At 35.9% G+C, this 22,712-nt stretch overlaps 1 protein-coding gene across 9 annotated transcripts in view; it reads left to right on the forward strand.

Moving 5' to 3' along the window:
- LOC105484596 (hemicentin 1) overlaps positions 1-22,712 on the forward strand; it is a 514,524-nt gene that overhangs the window by 145,436 nt on the left and 346,376 nt on the right. For all 9 annotated transcript variants that reach the window (XM_024793708.2, XM_024793713.2, XM_024793709.2 and 6 more), the window contains one exon: positions 20,687-20,757. In XM_024793708.2, coding sequence (XP_024649476.2) covers positions 20,687-20,757 — 71 coding nt within the window. The remainder of the gene's footprint in view (positions 1-20,686; positions 20,758-22,712) is intronic.

A 22,712-nucleotide genomic window follows, 5' to 3' on the forward strand; every position in this document is an offset into this window, starting at 1 on the left:
AACCATTTCTGTTCTAAAAGGTTTTTCTCTTACATATTGCTAGTGGTTTAAAAAAGTATTTGGAGGAGACGAAATAAATTTAGAATCCAAAACAAAGAAATAATACAGTCTAATCAGGAATTATTTTGTTTCTCTAAAAGTTAAATATTTAAAAGTTATCTTGGGAGAATGAGAATTTATTTCAGTGGGGTTCAGAGTAAAGACAAATCTGGGCTGTGCTATTCATTTGTAAAACGAAGATAATACCCAACTTGCAGGGCTATTTTGAGGCATATACAATAAAATAGTTTTATGTGTGTTTACAGTGCCAGATACAAAGTAGATGGCTATTATTGTTTCCTTGTATTTCCGACTCAATTCCTAAATGTATAAAATATATGGATTTTGAGAATATTTGATTGTTAAGACTAAAAATTAAAGAATTTAGGATAGAATATCTGATTTGAATGTGGTAGTTTAAAGTCACATTATCACCTCATCTTTCCAGAAATTATCCAAAGCAACAAGGTGAATGAAAAACAGAAATTTAAACAACCATATTTGGTGAAGCTAAAAGACTGCTAAACTCCAGATCCTCCAAAAGGAGGAATGTCTTCCCAAGGCAGTAGACATTGTAGATTAGGATGGGGAGATGGAAAACAGTGGAGCCAGTCCAACAGCTGTGCAGCTACGAGAGAGCCATTTATGAAGATGAGGGATACACACTGAGATGCAATTTCTGAGCTCTATTATTATAACAGGACAAACTAAGTGCACCAACTTTCTCAGACCTAGTTGGTTCTGAGCAGTGAAAAACATGGGCCAACCACATGAAAACATAGACCAGTCTTCATTGGTTGAGCAAACAGCCAGTCTTCATTGTAGTAGAGAAAAGATAGCTTGCATTAAGAAAACCATCTCAGCTGCCATGTCCATTGTTTGAGGAAGTGTAAAAAGGAAATAAATACACAATCAAAATCCTATATCATAAGAAAAATTGCTCTTAGCCTGGAATATGTCTCTGTACCCTTCCCCACCCACATGAACTTCCAACAAATAGCTGATATAGAAAAAACGCACCAGTTTCAATACTATATGATACAAAAAAGGATTAGCCTAAGATCTTTTTTAAAAAAATTGCTTGGTAGGCCAAGGTGGGTGGATCATGAGGTCAGGAAATTGAGACCATCCTGGCTAACACGGTGAATCCCTGTCTCTACTAAAAATACAAAAAATTAGCCAGGCCTGGTGGCGGGTGCCTGTAGTCTCAGCTACTGGGGAGGCTGAGGCAGGAGAATGGCTTGAACCCGGGAGGCGGAGCCTGCGGTGAACCGAGATCTCGCCACTGCACTCCAGCCTGGGCGACAGAGCAAGACTCCGTCTCAAAAAAAAAAAAAAAAGAAAAGAAAAGGAAAAATTGCAAGAAAAATATGAGGACATGAAGAAGGAAACCAAAAGCTCAGGAGAAAATAATAGCAAAACAAAGCAAAATAGTGTGCCCATGAAAGACAAAAATTGTTACTGAACATTGTGCTATGAATTTTAAAATAAAGGAAAACAAAACTTTAAAGAAGTAAGTGTGTTTATGAAGGATGAATGCAAATAAAAAATAAAAGAACTCAGAGAAGAGATGGTAGGTGAAGAGTGGTCTCAAAGAAATGGACAGAAAAAATAAAACCACCACAGAAATCAAGGAAAAGTTGACAGGAGCACAAGAAAGAATACCACTGCTGAAATATAGCAAAGACCTTGAGAGAGGATGGATATGAGGAAAGTGAGCAAAATGAAAGAGAAATTTAACAAGAGTTTTAAAAGATTAGAAAGAAAATGATAGGTAGCTATAGAAGACAGGCAAAGGAAATCAAGCATGCACATTTTTGGAGTCACAAATAAAAATGAAAATTATGTCACAAAATAAATATTTAAAGATATAAATTAAGATAATTTCCATAAGTTGAGGAAGACTTAAATTTACATGTTGAAAAACCATACTAAATCCAATGGAAATTGCCCCAGAGCCATAAACCTAAAAACATATCCAAGTAAAATTCAGAGATAATGAAAGACTCCCTTGGGTGGCCAAGAAGGATGTCTCTTGTAGAAGAAATAGATTAATGTGATCTTGAACTACTTTAGAACACATTGAATGCTACAAGATAATGGAACAAAATCTACGTGTTGAATGTGACTCAAGAATTTTATAACCAGCAAAAATGTTGTTCAAATACAGAGGCAATAGCAAACAATTTTGAACATGCACAACTTAGGGAATATTGTTTGCATGAGATATCAGGAAATTTTTAGAAGAAAAATCAAACAAGAGGTGTCTAAAAAATCTACAACAAAAATACTAACCATGAGCATTGGATTTATGCAATTGTTTGAGAGTAACATAAATATGGGGATTAGGGTAACAGAACAGACTGTAATGCAAATCATACTGACAATAAAAGTAATAAGCCTTCTAAAAATGGAGAAAACAGGGAAAGAAAGTGGAAGTATCATAAATACATGTATTTTAAATGCAAATTAAAAGTAAGTGAAGGTCATGGTCTTGATGTTAAACAAAACAAAAATAGCATTTTATAAAGATTGAGACATTCACAGTGAAAATACAGCAGTGAAATGTATCTGTATACTAACAGCATAACATCAACATTCATAGAACAAAACAATAACAGAAGATATAGAAACAGATTAGAGTAAGAGACTTGAATTTTCTTCCATAGTTGATGACAGATCAAGAAGACAAAAATATCTACATCTATAGAAGACCTGGTTAATGTAATAAATACACATCTAACTGGTATATGAAACATTGTTTCCTGAAAACACAATACTTCTTTTCAAGTAGCCATGGAGTGTTAACAAGAGCCAATCACATATAGTACCACAAGGAAAAGTGCACTCATCACAATGAAATAAAACTAGAAATTAATAACAAGGGAGGTGAATTTTTTTAAAACTTCATCAAATTTAAAAATCTCTCTAAAACTCATGTCAAACAGGAAACCCAACCTAAAATTTGTAAAATTTAGAAAACAAAGGTAATATAAACACAACATATCAGAATCTATGGGTTGTAGATAAAACTCTCAGAAGAAAAGTATACACTTAGTACTCTGAGTAGTGTATTAGGAAGTTAGAAGAAAACAATAGAATCAACCTATGCAAAGCAAAATGAAATAATAAAGCAGAAATAAATGAATTAGTTTAGAGATAAAAGAAGTACTTCTACTTTGGGAAACTAAACTATTAGTTAATAAAATAAAATGTACAGGGCACAAATACATCATGTAAAAAAGGATGATAGGGAGACTATCTTGAAATGCTGGAAATTTAGTCATAAAAGATTTTGTTTACTAAAGGTGAACAATTTGAAAAAATTGAATAAAATGGTTAAATTTCTTTGGAGAGAAAATTTTCTAAAATTTCCAAAGCATACAGAAAATACAATTGAAGGCTGGGCATGGTGGCTCACACCTGTAACCCCAGTACTTTGTTGCGTGTTTTTTTTTTTTTTTCTAAAAAAATTTTTTAGAAAAAATTTTTTTTTCTAAAAAAAAAAAAAAAGGGATACATGTACAGAATGTACAGGCTTGTTCCATGGTATACGTGTGCCATGGTGGTTTACTGCACCTATTGACCTGTCTGTCCTCTAAGTTCCCTCCCCTCACCCCCCATCCCCCCAACAGACCGTGGTGTGTGTTGTTCCCCCCGCTGTGTCCATTCGTTCTCAATATTCAGCTCCCACTTATGAATGAGAATATGTGGTGTTTGGTTTTCTGTTCCTGTGTTAGTTTGCTAAGGACGATGGCTTGCACCTTCATCCATGTGCCTGCAAAGGATATGATCTCATTCCTTTTTATGGCTGCATAGTATTCCATGGTGTATATGTGCCACATTTTCTTTATCCAGTCTGTCATTGATGGGCATTTGGGTTAATTCCATGTATTTGCTATTGTAAATAGTGCTGCAATAAACATATATGTGCATATGTATAGTAGAATGATTTATAATCCTTTGGGTATCTACTCAGTAATGGGATTGCTGGGGCAAATGGTATTTCTGGTTCTAGATCCTTGAGGAATCACCATACTGTCTTCCACAATTGTTGAACACTCCCACCAACAGTGTAAAAGCGTTCCTATTTCTCCACAGCCTTGCCAGAATCTATTGTTTCCTGACTTTTTAGTAATCACCATTCTGACTGGTGTAAGATGGTATCTCGTTGCGGTTTTGATTTGCATTTAGCTGATAATTAGTCATGTTGAGCTTTTTTTTCATGTATTTTTTGGCTGCATAAATGTCTTTTGAGAAATGTCTATTCATATCCTTTGCCCACTTTTTTATAGAGTTTTTTTTTTCTTGTAAATATGTTTAAGTTCCTTGTAAATCCTGGATATTAGACCTTTGTCAGATGGGTAGATTGCAAAAATTTTCTCTCATTCTGTAGATTACCTGCTCACTCTGATGATAGTTTCTTTTGCTTTGCAGAAGCCCTTTAGTTTAATTAGATTCCATTTGTCAATTTTGGCTTTAGTTGCAATTGCTTTTGTCATTTTTGTCATGAAGCCTTTGCCTGTGCCTATGTCCTGAATGGTTTTACCTAGGTTTTCTTCTAGGGTTTTTTATGGTTTTGGGTTTTACCTTGAAGTCTTTAATCCATCTTGAGTTAATTTTTGTATAAGGTGTAAGGAAGGAGTTCAATTTCAGTTTTCTGCATATGGCTAGCTGGTTTTCCCAGCACCATTTACTGGATAGGAGATCCTTTCCACATTGCTTATTTTTGTCAGACTTGCCAAAGAGCAGATGGTTGTAGATGTGTGTGGTGTTATCTCTGTTCTGCTCCATTGGTCTATATGTCTGTTTTGGTACCACTACCATGCTGTTTTGTGTAACCCCAGCACTTTGGGAGCCTGGGCAGATCGCTTGAGCCCAGGAGTTCGAGACTACACTGGGCCACATGGCATACCCTGTCTCTACAAAAAAATACAAAAATTGGCCAGGCGTGGTGGTGCATGCCTGTAGTCTGAGCTACTGGGGAGGCTGAGGTGGGAGGATCTGTTGAGCTAAGGAGGTGGAGGTTGCAGTGAACTGAGATCATGCCACTACACTCCAGCCTGGGTGACAGAGCTGGATGGAAAAATAATAAGCATGAATGGATGACAGAGCAAGACTCCAACTCAAAAGAAAAAAAAATAGTGGCTATATTGACTGAAAAAAACAAAACATAAATCTATGCCCCCACTATCATCAAAAGCACAAAGCCCTGATGGTTTTATTAGGGAATTGTACCAAAACTTCAAAAACTTGATAATGTTAATAATGTTTAAACTCTTTCAGGGAGGTGGTAAATGATGTGAGCATGATATTGACATTAAAATTTAATAAAAATTTCACTTCAAAGAAAACTTTAGATCTTTTATTTTCATGTTCATGCAAATAATTGCAAAAATTCTAAGTAAAATGTTGCCAAACAGAATTTAGCACATGTTAAAAGAATAAACATTCTGATCAAAGGTGTTATTTCAGGGGCATGATGATAGGTCAGTCAAAGGAAATTATTAACATTATATCTAAGGGAAGAGCACATGATTATATTAATGTATATATAAGGCATTTAACAAGATTAGTGTTAAGGCCTGATTTAATTTAAAGAAAAACCCCAAACCTATTAACTCAACAGGGAATAGATATATATTTTCATAACCTGATAAAATGTATCTGTTTCAATCTCAAATCCAGTATTATCCTTAGTGGGGAAACACTAGAAGCACCTGATAATTTTAGGAACAAAACAGTAACTCCATTCTCACTACATTAAACATTGTTCAGGAGTACTAGCCAATGCAATTAGATAAAAGAAAGAAATTAGAGATATAAAAGTAGAAAAACATTTAGAACATCTATGATTGTGTACCTGAAAAGCTGAGAAGTCTTAGAAACAGTAAACAACTCTGTACAGTGGTGAATGAAAAAAATATTAAAAAGTCAATAGCTTTTATATATACAAAAATACAACCATTCAGAACATATAATGGAAGAAATACCCCAATTCAAAACATCTACAAGAAAGATAAAGTAACTAGCCATAAATTTACCAAGAAATGTGCAAACACACGCCTGTAGTCCCAGCTACTCGGGAGGCTGAGGCAGGAGAATGGCGTGAACCCGGGAGGCGGAGCTTGCAGTGAGCTGAGATCTGGCCACTGCATTCCAGCCTGGGCGACTGAGCGAGACTCCGTCTCAAAAAATAAATAAATAAATAAATAAATAAATAAATAAATAAATAAATAAAAATAAAATCTTAAATAAAAACCCTTCTAAGATTCCTCCCAAAATATTACAATAATTGGAATAATACACTATAGAAAGCCTCAACATCTTGTCAGTTTCTCCTAATTGATTGTATAAATTTAATGTGACATCTGCAAAAGTACAGACAGGATATTTTTGGATATAGACAGGCTGATCTAAAGTTGATATGGGCTGGGCGTGGTGGCTCACGCCTGTAATCCCAGCACTTTGGGAGGTGGAGGCAGGTGGATCTCTTGAGGTCAGGAGTTCAAGACCAGCCTGGCCAACACGGTGAATTTTGTCTCTACTAAAAATTTTGGTCTCTACTAAAATACAAAAATTAGCTGGGCGTGGTGGCACATGCTTGTAATCCCAGTTACTCGGGGAGCTGATGTGGGAGAATTGCTTGAACCCACGAGGCAGAGGCTGCAGTAAGCCGAGATCACACTACTGCACTTCAGCCTGGGCGACAGAGTGAGACTCCGTCTCAAAACAACAACAACAACAACAACAAAAAGATAAAGTTGATATGGAAAAATAATAAGCATGAATGGCCAGAAAAATTTAGCAAAAGGGGAGTAATGATGTGGGACTAGTTTTACTAGATATTAAAACATATTACTAAGCCTCAGTTATTAAGACAATTTGGTTCTAAGTATGAAGGGAAAGAGTAGTGGATTAGTATATAGAATACATATGTGAATCATAGTGGTTTGTAATGTCAATGGAAGAAATGAGTTTTTCCATAAGTAATGAGGAGCCAACTGGGTAGCCGTCTGGAAAAAAAGAGGTTCCATACCTTATACCTTAAACTAGGATAAATTCCAAATGCATCATAAATGTAAATGTACATCATAAACCATAAATATACTTGAAGACATCATGAGAGAATTCTGTGCAACTTTAGAGGGAAGAAAGCTTTCTCAACTGTGATAAGAATCAGGAAACCACAAGAAATAGGTTAATAAATTTTACTTACTACCTAAAAGAAAGCTATTTCCACATGGCCAAAATTGCTATAAGAAACATCAAACTGGAGGAAATTTTTTGCAACTTTATCACAGACAAAACCCAATTTACTTGATATATAAAGAGCATCTACAAATTGGCACAAAATACCCAACAACCCAGTACAAGTGGACACAGACTGTAGACATTCATTTTATATGAGAGAAATACAATAGATATCTTCCATTGTTATAGTAAGCACCCCCTCTTCTCATTATTTCTGTCTCAGTAGCCTGCTTATTTCTATAGTAGCATTTATTTCAACTTGTTATTTTGTCTCTTTCCTTGTTTTATTCTTCGTTTTCTCTCCAAGATTGTGAATTTATTGGAGAAAAGGATTATATCTTTTTCTTCTGCAGTTGTGCCAAGCACAGTGCTATCAAATATGAAGCATCTGGTAATGTTTGATTCTATTCCAGGTTGTTCTCTTCCACCACCAGAAAAATACCTTCTAAATAGTGTTCCTTATCACTTTTATCAAACATATTCAGCTTTTTTATACTAAACTGTGTAGATGGGCAGACATTTACATAATTAAGAAGGCATCATATAAATTCACCAAGTAACTGGGCTGTATACAATGTGAACTGTCTAATTAGGCTTTAAGTAGTCAACTTCAAGTACAGTTCATGATTAGTTAGCAGGGACTTAAAAATTATTTGTTGAATTAAAACGTATCAGAAGTAGTGTGTTTGCCAGTAAAGATCTTAAATTTTTTTAGTTGATTTTTTGGCAGAGTCTTCATTAATAACTTCTTCAGAGTTTTGAACTCAATTTCAATTGCTTTGAATTTTCTTCATTCTTTCATCTCTCTTTCATTTTTATGACTAAATACCATGATGAGATTCATAGGCAGCATTTGAGATAATATATGAATGACTTCAAATGTTCTATTAATGTCTGTTATTTCTCTCATACTTTTTAGGATTAAGTACCATAATTATATATATTTTAAGGGATTTTATAGTACTTAGTATTTTCTTTTTCTTAATTTTTTTCCTGACAGCCATACTGTTTTCCAATTTCTTCATACATCACATTTTTCATTTTCTTAATTATTGCTTCAATGTTAGCCTCTTCTAAATTTGAATATTTATTTATCTGTGTATTTCTTATTATACACACATATACATAAACGTATTTATATTTTCTGTTTTGCAAATTAAACTACAGATTTTTTAACACAGAGACTGCACTTTATCTCATCTATAAATTGCTGTAGTGACTATTTTAAAGTAGTGATTTGTGTATATTGTTCAAAATTGTCTCTTTCTATAGCTTTACTGTCATTAAACAGTGAGGGTCACTGTCTAAGTGCTGGAGATTCAAAATGTCACAGTTGCTATCATCGGAGCAGTTTATAATCTAGTTTGGGAGAATGCATAAGTGAATATAGCTATCTACTGTTGCATAAAAAATATTCCAAAACTTAGTGCTATTTAATGCAATAAACATTTATTATTTGCCAGTTTTTATGGGCCAGGAGCCCTAGCACTACTGAGCTGGGTCCTCTGGCTCAGAGTCTCTTACAAGTCTATAATTAAGATACTGATTAGACCTTGTGATCCTTGCAAAACTTGACTGAAAAAGGATCCACTTCCAAGTTACTCATATGGTTGTTGGCAGGATTGAGTTCCTCTTGAGCTGTTGGACTGAGGGCCTCAGGTACATATCGGCTGCCCTCTGTTTCTTGTTATATGGGTCTCCGTAGGGTAACAGGGTAGCTCACATGGCTGGTTCACATGACTGATTTTCATCAGAGAGCAAGACAGGGCATGCAAGACAGAAACTAAGTTCTCTTTATAATTTAATCTTGATAGTGACATCTCATCATCTTTGCCCTATCCTTTTTTTAGAAGCAGGGCACTAGGTCCAGCCTATAGCCAAGAGGAGAGGATTACACAAGGGTATGCATACCAGGACATGGGGATAATTGGAGGCCATTTTAGAGGATGCTTACCACATTTGATAAATACTGAACAGGCAGCTAAGACATATCCTTAAGAGAAATTAGTTGAGTTAGCTCTAATTCAGAAGAGTGAGACATTCAGGAGGCTTTCCAAAACAAATTGAGACCCAAGTTGAATCTTGAAGTAAGATGTGATAAGTAAATGGGGAAAACAGCCTCTTATATAGAAAAAAATATAAACAAAAATGTAGAGATGGGCATTTTTCTAGATTACTTTGGGAACAATGACAGATAACATAACTTGACAGTAGTATTTTCATCTCCTTTTCAGTGTCTGCTAGTTGTTATGAATGGATGTCTGTAAAACACAGGTCAATTATTGCATTTTGGTTTGAGTACAGATCATACAACAAAGAAACAATCTCTGCCTTTTAGAGTTCAGGTTTTAAAGAGAAGAATTGATATAATCAGTTAACAAGAATGTGCTTCAGAGTGAAGAGGAGAAGCATGGGAATTGGGAGCCAGAGGTATTGAAACCCTGTGTGTGATATCGGTTGGTATGGGCGCACTGATCACAGTGATACCAGATAATGCCACAGAATGCTCTTGTTTCTCTTCTATAGTTTTTAGAAAGTTTTGGATATGTGCCACAGCTCATTGGTATTTGTGTGGAGACACTTGCCTCTCTCTGCAACTGCCTCAGTGCATTGGTGACTTGTAAGGGGAGGGAGTGGGATGGCTCAAATGTGGATGCTTTCCTATTATGTGTAAGCATAATGTATGTGTTCTGTCTTAGGCTGAAATGCCTTTGGAGAAGATTCAAACTGGAACAAAATAATTAAGTTCATTGACCTTAAAGAGACTAGGATAATTTCTAAATCTAAGATGCTTTTAGTTACCAACTAAAGTGGAGACTCTGAACTTGTTCATACTAGAAGTATTTAAATGTAAAATGGGCATTTACACTGATGATGCAGTATTATTTTCAGTATTTACAATTATATTGGATATTTCATATTTTAAATATTTATTCTATGAAGAGAAAAAAGCAAGACAGATATTTGTATGTATAATTGCAACAGTATATAGAGAAAATATAAATAATACACAGAAAAAAAGAACCAAAATTTGGCTGTGGTGGAGTTCAGTGTTAGAAGTCTGAACAGTGTTTCATTTCATTCAATGAAAAGGAATTCTTGTATATTCAATAAAGGCTAACAGTAGGAAGATGACATTGCCAAGACTTGTGTACTTGAAAGAGATGAAAGCTTGAAGTGAGAGGATTGAAAAAGAATACCATATCCAGACAATGACTGTTTTGATTAGACTCGAAATACTTAAAATATTTCATCTCACAATATTAACAAATAATGTCTTAAATTAATGCTTTCCTTGTTATCTTGCCTAATGCTCAGAAATACTTCTGTACTTTTTTTCCAGTGACCATTTTAAACAAATTAATAACCACACAGCCAAAATTCATGAACACATCAAGCTTGTATGTGATCAGGTGAAATTCCTTTTTTTTCTTAGATTATGTAACAGTACAATAAGTTGAAAATTTAGAAAAATAAAAAATACTCATTCTATTAGTTTCAAACATTAATTTTTACTCTGGTGTTACCTTTCAGCACTTGTCCTTATGTACATGTGTCTTTGCAAATAATTGCAATTAAAGTATATATACAATTCTGTGTTTTGTCTTTTTATTTATTATATAATAAACATTGGCTTATTTTTCTCCATTGAACAATAATTTAATTGATGCCTAATATTATTTAGAGAATTATGTTTTTAATCATTTCTCCATTTTGACTTTATTGATATTCTGAAAATGTCCGTGTCATTTTATTTCCAGTGAATTATAACAAAGAGCGAAATGACTTTATCATAAGATACTTTTATTTAGACCTTTATTTTAGGTTCAGGGGTACATGTGAAGGTTTGTTTTTAGGTAAATGGCATGTAGTGGGTGTACAGATTATTTCACCACCCAGGTGATAAGCATAGTACCCAATAGGTAGTTTTTCAGTCCTCACCCTCTTCCCACCCTCCGCCTTCAAGTAGACCTGGTGTCTATTCTTACCTTCTTGGTGTCCATATGTATTCAGTGTTTAGCTCCCACTTGTAAGTGAGAGCATTTAGTACTTGGTTTCTGTTTCTTTGTTAGTTTGCTTAGGATAATGGCCTCTAGCTCCATCCATGTTGCTATAAAAGACATGATCTTGTCCTTTTTTAATGACTGCATGGTATTCTATGGTGTATGTTCCATGGTGTGTGTGTGTGTGTGTGTGTGTGTGTGTGTGTATCTCTCACATTTTCTTTATTCAGTCTACTGTTGATGGGCATTTAGGTTGATTTCATGTCTCGGCAATTGTGAATAGTGCTGTAATGAACATATGTGTATCACAAAATACTTTGAAGGCTTGTAATAGATGTAACTGTAGTAAATTTCACAGATGTTGTAACCATTCACAATCTTACCAACACTACAAATATTCCAGGTTTATCATGACACTAGTTTGATTAATAATCTTTCAAAAAAGTTTTCTTTCTTTAAATTTGCTGAAGTTTGCATCTCTTTCACTATGACTAAATGTGACCTTGCTCCTGTTGTTTTTTTGCTTTTTTAAGAATTTTCCTTTCATGTAGTGTTTGGTATTTTATTTTTTTCTTATGAAGTTGAATAATCTCTTCAGATATCATAGGTTTTAATCTATTTTAATTGTTTATAAAAATGCTGCTGAATCTGGTTTTATATATTTCAGATTTTAATTTTTTTTGCTATATTTATATCTGTCAGTATTTTCCTTTGTGATCTCTTATATTGCTTTGAAAGGTAGAATGTTATTTTTATATAGATCTGATATATATTCTTTTATATAAACATGGTTTTTCTCTCTTCGTTAAAAAAAAAACAACAGATTTTTCAGTAGAGAGTACTATTTAACCCAATGTCATGATAAATTGGAACAACATACTATTGTTAGGATAATACGGTAAATGGTTCCTCTTTCAGTATTCTTAATCTGGTTTGTATTTGTCTTTCCTGGCCAGCTGTAGGCACCATCTGGGATCAGCCAGGAAACAGGAATTATATAATTTGAGTGAATCTACATACCAGTCAAATGCTCTGTTATTTGCATTTTAAAACTAGCATTGCACACAATGAAGGATAGTAAAACTCTTGCTAGTAAGTTAAGCCAGACTTCAGAGAGCTGGCACCTAGAAGAGAAGATCCTCTAGGCTTGGAGCCTGAGAGGGAGGTCCCTGGGCATCTGGATACTTCTTAGGCAAATGCAGACCCATGTGGGCACCAGAAGGTTCTTCCTCACGAGATAGGCTGTGCTTCACCTCTAGGCAGCCTGGGTTGCCAGTTTCCCCTTCCCACCAGCACAAGCCCTAGGCTCTGTGCTCTTTACAGATCCATTTGAAGCAGACATCCCCTCTTTCCATGGGCCAGCCACCCCAACTCTTGACAGACAGGCGACCCCCAGGGATCTTTAAGCCTCAGCGCTGAGGTGTGCTTGGTAGCTGGATTGGAAGTGAATGAAAAGCTTGCCCCACTGAGACTTGCCCTCTGGCTTCTACTAGTGTGTTATGGTGCTGCCAGCCTGGAGAGGGGTTTGCCACCTCCATGCCCCACTCAAAGATGGTGCTGGGCATTATACCCCCCAGTCTTTTCTGTTCCCATATACAGGTTCCTATTGGGGCAGAAGGTGACAGCCTGGGCCCGGCGCGGTGGCTCAAGCCTGTAATCCCAGCACTTTGGGAGGCCGAGACGGGTGGATCACGAGGTCAGGAGATCGAGACCATCCTGGCTAACGCGGTGAAACCCCGTCTCTACTAAAAAAAATACAAAAAACTAGCCGGGCGAGGTGGCGGACGCCTGTAGTCCCAGCTACTCGGGAGGCTGAGGCAGGAGAATGGCGTGAACCCGGGAGGCGGAGCTTGCAGTGAGCTGAGATCCGGCCACTGCACTCCAGCCTGGGCGGCAGAGCGAGACTCAGTCTCAAAGAAAAAAAAAAAAAAAAAAAAAAAAGAAGGTGACAGCCTGTAGGAACAGAGATGGGGCTACTGAGTAGGGCCTGGGCATCTAGAAGTGGGAGAGCAGGTAGCAGAGAATCTTGTGGTGGTGGGAGGTGGGACCATCCGTGAGCCAAGGTCAATCATCCCATTAAACTTCACTTACAAAACACAAATCCAAAAGAAAAAAAAAATTCCCTACAGTGACTGCAAAGCATTAGACCCCAAGGTGAAGCCCCGTTGAAAGCAGGACCTTGTCATAAATCCATGCAGCTGGTTCTTAAATTTGTAAGACACACCCAGATATTTCTGACTTTTATAATCGAGACTCCTTTCTTTAAGAGTATTTGTTTGCTTATACTTTCTTCTGGCAATTTGAACTCTGCTAAGTGTGTATACTGCCTGTTTGTTGAATGAATTGAAGCAAGTATTTAGGGAATACACATATTATATACACCCAGACATCTATCATACTTTTAGCAATGTCTCTGATTCCCCTATTTTTGTGAATAAAATGTTTGCTTCATAAATATGGTTTTGTTTTCTCTGAAAACACAGTCAAAGTGCTGCATACATTTGTTTGGTGGTTGTGGAAACAACCAAAGCTGAAGTTAGGTCTATTCTCCCAACATTTGGAAATTTCAACAATATTAATGATTCCTTTCTAAGGACTTGCAAACAGACTTTTTTCTTCTTCATCAACATTTTACCTCTCCCTTCATAATTTTTTATTTTCTTTATCCCTAACTAATGACTAGATTTATTTGGAAGAATATTAATGTTAAGGAATTGTCTAAGAGCAATTAAAACTTTGAAATGAATTACAGTATTCTTAAAATTTAAAGCACATATCCCAATAAGAATTATTTCAATTCAAAAATATTCTTGAAGATGGTATTTATTTTCTTTTTGTTTGCTTTCAGCGTATAAAACATTGGAAATGTTGGAAAGCTTGATAACATTGGAAAGCTTGTTAATGAAATCTTGTTAAATAGCATGACTTAAAATATATGTTCTCTTGTATCTCTGATTATGCCTTATCAGTGCATAGGTGTATTTTAATGTTAAAAATGTCATCTTACATTTAGGATTACATGTAAAACTGAGAGTCTGAACTTTGTTGGCCATAAAAATCCCATGACTGTTTTTTTGCAAGAGAGCTTTCTGCTGCTCTGGCCAAAGTCATCTAAGCAATAACATCCTACTCTATATACCTCAAAGCCCTGTGTTCATTATTAAGGAGTTCTTCTTTGCTTCTTGTTCTAAACATCTGTGTAACATTGCTGAATTTATGTTAACAATTTTTTCTACATCTCATTCAGCAGTCCGTAAAGCGAAATGATCCATGCATTATACATATACTATGTGCAATTTTGTTCAATGCATATATTTAAGGCTATCATGCCTCTTATTGTTAAGTGGATAATCCCTTTGGAAGTGGAACAGAATGCTATTTAAGCCATATTAGATAATATGCTGTGCATGAATTCACTGATTTTATAAAATACACAAAATACGTCATTTTATTGTCTGTGTTTGTCGATTAGATGAAGATCATTTAAAAATGGTGCTGGACAGCAACATTATAATTGAGTAAGGATGGAGAAATATGGAACGCATGTATTGTAGATAAATTGAAAACAGTAAGAGTAGATATAATAATCTGATTTTTTGCAGTATCCTAAAGCAGAAAACATAATTTATTATTTTTTTAATTCAGAAAACATCCCCAATGCTTTGAATATGTATATTTATACTAACATCTTTGCACATAAAGGACATTATAATCGATTTGTCTTACATTAAGTGACTAAGAGTAGAATTTTTAGAAATTGGGAGGGACATGTTGACTTTCAGCTCATGAATGGCATTTTAAGGAGGCCACTTCCCCATGCCTAGGATTTCTTTGTTCTTTTGTCACCCTCTATTAATTTGGTGTTCGCTTCATATTCCAACTCATACCCTGTCTCTTCCTGGATGCCTTCATGGTGTATTTTCCTACAACTCATGGATTTCACTATCCTCTTTGGACACAGAAAATTTACTGTCTTCTTGTATCTGTACTACTTGGCTCTTCTCAGATGCTGGTTTAGCTTTCTTTTAACTTAGCTTGCTGTTTTTAAAGTTTTCAACTGTATTTCAATTGTGGCAGATAATCTGATTTATATATTTCTTAGCTTCTTCTATAATGCCTTGAAAATATTGATTAGTTCATAATGCAGCTCAGGGGGTTCTTGTTTTAGCTTTTCATATATTTATTCATGTATATCAATATAAAGTTAAGAACAATATATTTTTAAAAAAAACAAAAAAATTGGGAAAATGGCTATTAAATTATATCTAGGCAGTGTTTAGACCCCAGAAGGCAGCAGTAAATATTCCTCTCATTATCAAGGAACCGCTTTGAGTAAAGAAAAACTACAAGTAGCAGAAGTCTGTTAGTGGAAAGGAAAAAGGAAGTGAGAGGCTGGATATTGATCTTGCCAAATGAAGCAGTGAAAGAAAATATTACATTGTGAATTTCTTTCCATTATTTTCTTAAGTACAACCCAGCAACTCAGATTAAGAGAACAATAGCTGAGATGCTGGAAATAAATCCAACCCATCTGATAAATCCCTAGGAAATGGGAAATAATAAAATTACTGAAAAGAGAAAAGACTTCCTTAGAGTTTCAGACATTATTTTTTTTAAAATAAAAAATGGTCTCTGAAGCACAAAAAAATTGTTTATTTTTGTATAATACATGTTGCCTTACTGTTTTTTAAAAAATAAGTTATATATGAAAAATTGTATCAGTTTTCTGTATCATCTTTACTTGATTAAACTAAAGAATAAACCATTCTGGTTACATAGGAAATTGAAATTTTTTCAGTTGATTAATCAGTGTCCTCACTGATCTTTAGCATGGTCTTTAGCTATAGCATTGAGGCTCCATGATGTAGTGATAAAGCAAGAAATAAAGAATCTGAAGGCCTAGGTTTAATCTTTATTCTTTTTATTGTCATTCTCCTCCTTCCTCCTATATTCAAGCACTTACTGGAAATCTGAATGTATACTGAGGCAGTTAATCCCCTCAAGGTGTTGACAGTCAAGTGAGGTATGAATAAAGCAATCAGGCAATCAATAGTATCATATGGTAGATGCTGGCTATCATGTCGCTGGCACTTGGTATAGTGGTAGCCCTTAAAGAGGCTGGGCCACTTTGGCTAATCACTTAAGCTTCTATTGTCTATATACTTATATCCTACCTACTCTATGAGGTTGTTATAAGACTTAAAGTGGGTCAGCATGTGTTATAGAGTATTGTGAATTATACAAGTTATTGCAAATATAGATAGTGATATGTAATAACTTATTTGATACAAGATGTGAATACCTTGTGAACTTGATATATAGAACTTAAAAAGAAATCAGTGTGAATAAATAACTTTTGTTTTAACTAATTTGAAATCCAGAACTTTCACATCCTTTTTTAAATCTCCGTTGGTTCTTTCTGGAAAAAAAAGTCTCTATCAATTAGTGCTTTTACACTACCTTTTCCACACTTTTATTTCTGCCCTTACTACGTCATACTATAATTACATATCTACATTTTAATCTCACTAGACTGGTGAGACTTTGAGGACAGGGTTCATGTTCATTCATCTTTGTCACCAGTGGCAACTGCAAACAGTAGGTGTTCAACGTCTTTTTGTTAAATAGATTTGAGAGGCAATTTTCTAGCGAAGTTGCTTAGTGTGGTTGATTATAGTATTTACAAGGCAAGAGGGATATTCAGTCTATTAAAAAGTATTCACCCAGCCAGCCTGGGCAATATAGTGAGACCTTGTCTCCAAAAAATATGAAAAAATGAGCCAGGCATGGTGACTCATACCTGTGGTCGCAGCTACTTGGGAGGCTGAGGCAGGAGGATTGCTTGAGCTTTGGGAGGTCAAGGCTGCAGTGAGCTGTGATCATGCCATTGCACTCCAGCCTGGGCAACATAATGAGACCCTGTCTCAACAAAAAATAAAAAAATTGGCTGGGCATGGTAGCTCATACCTGTGGTCCCAGCTACTTGGGAGGCTGAAGCAGGAGGATCACTTGATCCTTGGGAGGGCAAGGCTGCAGTAAGCTATGACAGTGCCACTGCACTCCAGCCTGGGTGACAGAGCAAGACCCTGTCTTAAAACAACAACAACAACAACAACAACAACAAATAACTTTAAAAAAATATAGGCATGTGACAACAAAGAATGCTGGGTACTGTGTGTATCATATTAAAATTCTGGACTCCAAAGAAGCTCATCCTGCCCATAGTCCAGAGGAAAGGAGAAGGATGTTAGTCTTGATATAATTCACAGAATGGAGATGTTGGAAAACAGGGAAAGTTAGCAAGCTGCATAGGTCACTCAACATAAAATATGTTATCAGATATCTTCACCTCTTTCTTCACTACCAAAGTTTTTCAATTTTATTGTCTCTGGACCTCAAGTTTTCTTGTCTGTGGGGTAAGGGGCTTGAACCAAACAATCTTTAATGCCCTTTCTAGATCTATATTTATATTTGAGATTGATGGTTATTTTCTTTTTTATGCGTGAGTTTTCTTTGTAAACAACTAGATAAAATAAAAGGAGTAACGTAGAAATGATCTCTGCATTTTGTTAAATATACAACTCTATTGTTTCCACTTCCTGTTATAACAATGTTATCAGGACGACCGTAAAGCAAATTAGAGAAAAGGCAAAATATTAAAAAAGATAAGGTTTAAGTCAGGCCTTATAGACTTGACAGGTACATGGGCAGGAGAAAGACAAAGGGGACAGTGATGGAAATGGTAAGCAAGTGCAATAGCTTCAAAGTTTGAAGTTTGTAGTGAGGGCCTGGATTACCTTTGAGAGTTCCCGTTTAATTCTATAAGCCCTGAAGGACCATGTTCAGGCAGGAAGAGAGGACAAAGTTGTACCTGCTGAATGTCATCAAAGGCTTGGCAGGGGATGAAACCAGCATGAGTGAAAAGGAAGAAAAGAGGAAATTGCTAATGACACAGCTGGCACAGGGCTCTGTTATGTGAAAAGAAAGACTGGAATGGAAGCAAGTTCTGAAAGGGAGGAGGGCTGATTTTGCCAAATAGTCATATCATTCAATTAAAATGAATTGGAAAGGATGCTTACAGCTGGAGGGATAGGACAGCTCAGCAAGCTGTTACCTCTCCTGAGTATGTTTCATAACTGATAAAGATTTATCTCAGCTGTCCAGTATGGTTTGCAAAAATATAATGAGCTTTAAGAAAGGTTTCCTATCTTTGTTGAAAACAGGTGGATATTTGAGAGTCTCTGGTTAACTAAAATGAAGGCTAATTGGTCCTCTTATTTTAATAGCATCCCTTGATCCCCACTCTTGAAGAGCAGGCATATATTCACAGATATTTTTTATTACTATAGGGAATGTCCTTGCATGTTTACACTCTTTATTATTATATAATTGTTTTTTTCTAGTATTCTTTGTATTTCTTTCTACTTCTTGAATTTTAAATTCTTAGATTATTTCAGTATTATGCAATGTGGGAATATAGAAGCTTGGCTTGACAATGCTACTGACAATTTATATGTCAGGGTGTAACTGCCTGGCATATTCTTTGCTGTTTTGCATTCCTTTGCAAAGTATGCCTTTGTTTAGTCTTGAGGGAGTAGGCTTCTCCCATTTTCCATATACTTGGGACGTGGTTAATGATGATTTTGCTTTGTATGGAATGCAGATGTTTGCGTTTTCACAGTTTCTCCAATTGCTTCTCCACTCCTTTTGCAAAATGCAAAGTGTCTAATCTATAGTGAAGGATTGAGGCATTTTTTCCTGTTATTTCTAAGAAAAATTACATGGGTTATGGCAGACAAATTGTACCTCCCTTCCAATTTGTCTCATTTACTTTTAAAATACTACAGTCTGTTTTTGTACCATATGTAGCTTGTTATGGAAGGTTTGGCTAATTAAGTATTGTTCTTTGGAGTTATAAGCTCTTTTTTGAGCAGTATGCCTTTAAAGCTAGAAAACATTTTGTAAAAGCTAAATGTTAAGTATCTTTATAATTTTGCATTGTAGTTGCACATTATAGTTTCGAATGAGTCTATACCTTCATTATATAAGATAGGAAGCTTTTCATCCACCCTGAGAATTTAAGATGATATATATAAGCTCATAGTACCCAGATGAATTTTAATACCATTACTTAAATACATGGATTCTCTCTGGGGAAAGTAATTGATACCCATAAATGGCCACTTTTAGTTTATCTATGTTAAGAATTGATTTATTTTTTAAAGAGAATAAGCTCGTGATTGAACTGTTTACTTTAGACATGCTGGGTCCAACCAAAAATACGAATATAGATGTATATACAGATTTCCAAGTTAACCTATGATATCTGGGATCCTTCTATTCACCTGACTTATGATCTAAGTCTTGGCTCTCCAGGGAAGGCAGTGGCCCCACATTTTCCTGTTGGAAGAAGTAGTTTTGTGTAGTACATCTGGGCAGTTGTGAGGATGGCCACAACCCTGAAGGTAGTTATGGTCAAAGCCAGCTCAGGAGAATGGCGATAGCCAGGTTCAGCCACCCCAGCCTTGAGAAAAAAAGTTATAGGGACTATTTCCTGCACTGTTAATGTCCTTGCAACTACATGTCTCCAAATTCTTTTTCTTTCTTTCTTTCTTTTTTTTTTTTTGAGACGGAGTCTCACTGTCTCCCAGGCTGGAGTGCAGTGGCATGAACTCGGCTCACTGCAACCTCCACTCCCGAATAGCTGGGACTATAGACATGTGCTACCATGCCCGGCTAGTTTTTTTATATTTTTTAGTAGAGATGGGGTTTCACCATGTTGGTCAGGCTGGTCTTGAACTCCTGACGTCAGATGATCTGCCCGCCTTGAACTCCCAAAGTGCTGAGATTACAGGTGTGAGCCACCGCATCTGGCCACATCTCCAAATTCTTAAAAACCTATGGGATAGGCAGTGAATGTTCACTTTTTTCTTTTTTTGTTTAGCACCAAACTTTTTATTTTGAATGAGTTAAGACTTACAGAAAGGTTGCAAACAAATTTTCACTTTAAAGTTGGGGAAACTGAATTATGGATGAATAAGTGATTCATCTAAATTCTAACAACAAAGTGGTGCTTAATAAATATTTACTGACTGGTGAGAGTAAGAAAGAACTGGAACTGTGCTCTCCTGATTCTTTGTCCTGTGACTATTTTACTCCTCCTTGCATTTCCTATGGTTAAAAATTTACCCTTTTAGATATGCATACTTTACAGTAAATTATAAGTTACTCCTTGGTAGCTACACATTGAGAAAGAGTATTTGGTATTTTACTATTTCTTATTAATAAGTAACCATGTAGTGCACAGTGAAAAGCCATCCATAAACACAATGAAGTCTTTAATGCCATTGATTACTATTTATTGACCTATGTCATTTTTATCTTCACAGAAATTGGCCCAGTGACAATTACCACAGATCCCAAGAAATTTCAATATGAACTCAGAGAACTATATGTTCAGGTGAGTGCTTGCTTTCAGTGTTCTCTTGGTGGAATGGAAAATCACCAGCCTTTAGCTGATTATCTTTATTTTTTAAATCTAAAAGAAATAATTGTTGGCTTTTTAAGGGACCCCATAATTGCCATACCCCCCAGCCCTCCACCTGAGTCCAGAATGAATTGAACAATAGATACAGAAATAGGACAGATGGGATTTGAAATATCACCAGTTAGTTACTCCCTATGGCTGGTTTATACTATCACGGCAGAGTTGAGTAATTGTGGCAGACTGGTCCCTTTAAGGAAAAAGTTTGCTGACCCCTGCTCTAGATAAGTCTTTTTGCTTAGAAATATAAGGAAGAGTTAATAATTATTTTCCCACAAAATTAATGGCATAACTAAGGTAATTTTGATATTCTGTGCTGCTGTAAGTCAGCCATATGAAATGTTTGATTGTACACATAACTTGGTTATTAGAGAAGATGGATCACATTGGTTTAAATGTTATTCTGAAAACAGAACTTAGAGGTAAAGTTGCTATGCACCTTTTGGTGCTGAATTTATTCATTTAAAAAATGTGCTTCTCTGAGGCTATTTCACTATACTACCTTCTGTGGTCTCTGCCCCTGTTATCTTCAGACTTTTTGGCCACTCTCCATCATTCATTTCTGATATTGGTACCTGCCTCATTGGCTGCCTTTTCTCTCCAGGGGTGCCATTATTGTGAGTGACTTCAACATTTATGAGAATGACCTAGTCAGAATAGTCCCTTTTCAGTTCCTTGAGCTACTAGTTATCTTCGATGACCTTTTCCTTACTCTGTCTTAGTCATCTATTTCCACAAACATCCAAACATCCCCTAGATCTTGTTATCATGTTTCCTCTCTCAGATAATTCAGACATCTTTATCAACAATTACCTGTGCACTGAGCGGGTTGGTGCAACTTTTTACACTACAACAATTCCCTTATCCTCAGCAAGCACTGCAGTCCACTGACCCCTGCACTGTCTCCCAGGTCATCAGATTTCTTATTTTTTCACTTCTTCTAATCTAGCTCAGAGTTTTTTAAATCATTTAAAACACTGCTTTTTCTCCTTTGTCCATTGCCTTTCTATTCAAAAGGCATAATCTCATTCCTGAATGACCTCAACTGTCTGCATTCTTCATGCTTGTCCACAAATGGCGAAATGTTGAAGTTTCACAACATGACGCTTTGATTCTCTGGTGAATTCATAGCCACCTAACTCAAATGGACTCTTAATACTCCCATGATGTTACTATGTTTCTTTGATCAATAAAATCTGCCTTTCTTCTCAATGACAATTGCAAATCTTATTCACTCTCCTTTAACCTTTATCTCACCACCCTTTTACTACTGGTTATTTCAGCAGATGATCTATTCTGAGAGAGTGACCTCGTTTTCACACGTAGTCACAAACAAAGGAAGCCCTCTGCTTCCTCGTATGTAACATATAACCCATTTCCATCCAGCACCTATCCTATCCTTATTCACTTGATCTAAATTCCTTGACTTTCTTGGGATTTAACGCTATCAAACTGTTTCTTTCAACTGTTAAAGAGTTCCCATTGAGGCTGGGCACAGTAGCTCATGCCTGTAATCCCAGTGCTGGTTTGGGAGGCAAAGGTAGGAGGATTATTTGAGGCCAGGAGTTTGAGACCAGCCTGGGCACATAGTGAGACCGTGTCTCTAAAAAACAAACAAACAAAAAAATCAGCCAGGCATGGTGGTGCATGCCTGTAGTCCCAGCTACTTGAAAAGGTGAGGGTGAAGGATCACTTGAGCCCCAAAGTTTGAGGCTACAATGAACTATTATCATACCGTTGCACGACAGTGTGGGTGACAGAGTGAGACCCTGTCTCCAAAAGAAAGCCAAAAAGGAGTTTTCATTGACTTTTAAATATATATGTTCAAGTCTCAAAAAACATACACACAAATCCCAACAAACAAAACCATA

The sequence above is a fragment of the Macaca nemestrina genome, chromosome 1 (genome assembly GCF_043159975.1).
Source record: "Macaca nemestrina isolate mMacNem1 chromosome 1, mMacNem.hap1, whole genome shotgun sequence".
Lineage (NCBI taxonomy): Eukaryota > Metazoa > Chordata > Mammalia > Primates > Cercopithecidae > Macaca > Macaca nemestrina.